Here is a 3,101-nt window from a genome sequence, read left to right on the forward strand (position 1 = left end):
TCTCGCTCTCCCGCGCTCTCTCTCTCGCGCTCTCTCTCTCGCGCGCTCTCTCTCGCGCGCTCTCTCTCGCGCGCTCTCTCTCTCGCGCGCTCTCTCTCTCTCGCGCTCTCTCTCGCGCTCGCTCTCTCTCTCTCTCGCTCTCTCTCTCGCTCTCGCGCTCTCTCTCTCTCTCACTCGCTCGCGCTCTCTCTCTCGCTCTCTCTCGCTCTATCTATGCACAATCAGCTTGTAACACTCCAAAGAGAAAGGAAAACTTGAAATTGCATCATATGACCCCTTTAAACCATGTATGAATGTAGATTGGAGTGGGTTTGTAAATATTGGATTTGGTGGGATTTTGTTTTGCTCGCATTACAAAAAAAACAACCAATTTTACTCTGAAATGCTAATTTTAACATGTAAAAAGTTAGTTTTGTACCTCTGCAGGGTGTACATTGAAATGGTTTGATATTTCTCTCCTCTTAAGTATTTTGTATCGGTCTCCTCTCTCTTTTTTTCGATACAGACAGCGTCTGTTTGAGAATCTGCGGATGTTGCCTCATGCCCCAGGGGTTCAGATGCAGGCGATCCCAGAGGATGCTGTTCAGGAAGACAGCGGAGATGAGGACGACGACCCTGACAAACGCATCTCCAGTGAGTGCCACCTTTATTCACTTGTTGGCAGCTTTTTCTTTAATTGCATACTCCCAAACATTGAAACACCTTGACTTGTCATTGTGGACCCTTTTAATGCTTACTGATACTGACACAAATAAGTTTAGTTTGAGATCTGAGTTCTGCAGAGCATGAATGTTTGTTGTTTTTCTCATCTATAGTCCGTGCCCATGACAAGCGGATAGCCTGCGATGAGGAGTTCTCAGACTCCGAGGACGAAGGACAGGGCGGCCGGAGAAATGCAGCTAATTACAAAAAGCCTAAGCGAGTGAAGACTGAAGAAGAGAAGGATGGAGAAGAGAAGAAAGGTGAGCCAACAGGTACAGCCAGTTTCTTCCACTTCAGTAAGAACAACGGTTAAACTTCTGTGAGAATGCATTGGGCTGATTGTGTTCACAGATTGTATAAAAGCACAGTATTATAGTTAAGAGAAGTGAGATTGACACATTGTCCCTCTCATTTGATACCAGATGTTAAAGAAGAAGAGAAAGCTTCAGAAGAAAAAATGGACACAAAGGGGTAAGTTATCTGTCACATCATGGATTATGAAATATGTGCTCAGGTTTTCTGGCTGTATAAACTGCACTCTAAATGGCAGGTGTTTCTTTATTAATTTTTTAAAAATCTACTCAATAGGCTTCTTTGATTTTCATAAGGGTTTTTTTTTTCAGCCTGACATCTGTTTTCTAAGTGTTTAGTTGAAATTTGAATCTTCTAAAATATTAACTTGTAAATGCAGTACCATTTAAAAGTTTTTTATTTTTTTATTTTTTTTTATTATTATTGTTTTTCATCAGTGGTGAATTAACTTGATCAAAAGTAGCAGTAAAAACTGTATAATGTTACAAAATATTTCTATTTTCAAATAAGGCCACACGAAGCCAGAGTTTTCCCTATCTGATCTTTTTTTTTTTTTCTCCTCGTCTCAAGAAATACCTGCGTCCACACGAAACCGACACAAAACGCTGTAGTATACATGCCAGACCAGTATGTGGCACTGTGATTCTGCCACAGAGATACACTAAAAACGGAGAAGACGACTTAGACTATGCGCATAAACCTTGCACGCGGTATACAAATGAACATGGAACAATACATGTATTAATCTGTTAATGTTAGTTAATAAAAAGACAATCATTCAGTGTTTGTTCATGTTTTTGTTGCTGTTACGTGAGGTAGTGGTGCCTGACTAGGGGCGAGACGTGGGCTGATGACGTCATCGTTTCAGAAAATATAGGGATTCGCTGTCCACACGAAAACGCAAGGGCGGCGTTTTCAGATTTATCCACTCTGGGACCCGGTTTCAAAAAATATCGGTTTCACTCTCCCAAAACGCCGGATCCATCTGGACGAAACGCCTATACGATGCAAAATGTATGCGTATACAGCTAAACGCGTCTCCGTGTGGACGGGGCCTAAATGCTGTTCTTTTGAATGTTCTATTCAAAGCATTCTGAAAAAAAAAATATTTCATGGTTTCCACAAAAATATTAAACAGCACAACTGCTTTTAACATTGATAAATCTTTCTTGAGCAGCAAATCAGCTCTGAAGACTGCCGTAATGATGCTGAAAAAGTTTTGCCGTCACAGGAATAAATTATTTAAAAATATATTCAAATAGATACGTCTTTGCTGTAATAATACTGTTTTTACTCTCTTTTTGATCAAATAAGTGTAGCTTAGTGAGCATGAGACTTTCAAAACGCCAAATCTCACCAACACCAATGTTTTTAACCATACTGTATATCGCAGTATTTATATTTGCTTTTTAAATAGAAAATTGCATAGAATGCAAAAAAATGCATAGAATTTATCCCTGATTTCCTTGAATGTTCATGACACTTCAACTATATGTATATTCTTTTCATTTTCATTTCAGGCCAAAAGAAGAGCTAAAAACAGTCTGAGGAAAGGACATGTGGTCCTCACGGATGCATGAACTTCTTGTCAAATTTCAAACCCACATTCACATGCTAGATGTTAGCTCTAGTCCTGAGCTAAGGACTGTAAATTATTTTGTAAAACTCGTTTTACTATTTGTAATCTAATGAAGCGGTATAAAAGTTTTTACATTTACAAGTGTGAAATGACATGTTTAGTTCTTTTTTTTTTCTTGAAACCATGTTTGTTTGCCTCCCACCTTCGATCCTTATGTTTACCGTTTACTGATGTTAGCACCTGAAACAGGACCAGAGATAGCACATATCTTTTCTCTCCCATCATGGGAAGCTCTCCCCTTGAATTTGTTTTAAATCATGGATTGACATTCTTATTTAGTTTTCTCTGCGGATGCTGTTTGTGTATGGTATCCTTTACCTCGTTTTTAAGGGTTAAATGTTTGTTTTTATTAAGATGTCTGTTTTGATGGCTCTGTATTGAACTTTCCCCTGGCTGGTGGGGCATGGCAAAGGCTTGCTGTATTGCTGTTAGATTCCAGATTCTTTTC

At 39.2% G+C, this 3,101-nt stretch overlaps 1 protein-coding gene across 2 annotated transcripts in view; it reads left to right on the plus strand.

Annotated features, from left to right (window-relative positions):
- The window catches only part of hdac1 (histone deacetylase 1), a 6,639-nt gene extending 3,873 nt beyond the window's left edge, over positions 1-2,766 (plus strand). The window contains exons 11-14 of one of the 2 annotated variants that reach the window (XM_016490125.1): positions 506-633; positions 816-962; positions 1,125-1,173; positions 2,535-2,766. In XM_016490125.1, coding sequence (XP_016345611.1) covers positions 506-633; positions 816-962; positions 1,125-1,173; positions 2,535-2,562 — 352 coding nt within the window. In that variant the 3' untranslated portion in view covers positions 2,563-2,766. Of the gene's footprint in view, positions 1-505; positions 634-815; positions 975-1,124; positions 1,174-2,534 lie in introns of both variants that reach the window. The other variant, XM_016490124.1, reaches the window with a different exon arrangement.
- Positions 2,767-3,101: the final 335 nt, after the last annotated feature.

The sequence above is a fragment of the Sinocyclocheilus anshuiensis genome, unplaced genomic scaffold, assembly GCF_001515605.1.
Source record: "Sinocyclocheilus anshuiensis isolate Anshui unplaced genomic scaffold, SAMN03320099.WGS_v1.1 scaffold162, whole genome shotgun sequence".
Lineage (NCBI taxonomy): Eukaryota > Metazoa > Chordata > Actinopteri > Cypriniformes > Cyprinidae > Sinocyclocheilus > Sinocyclocheilus anshuiensis.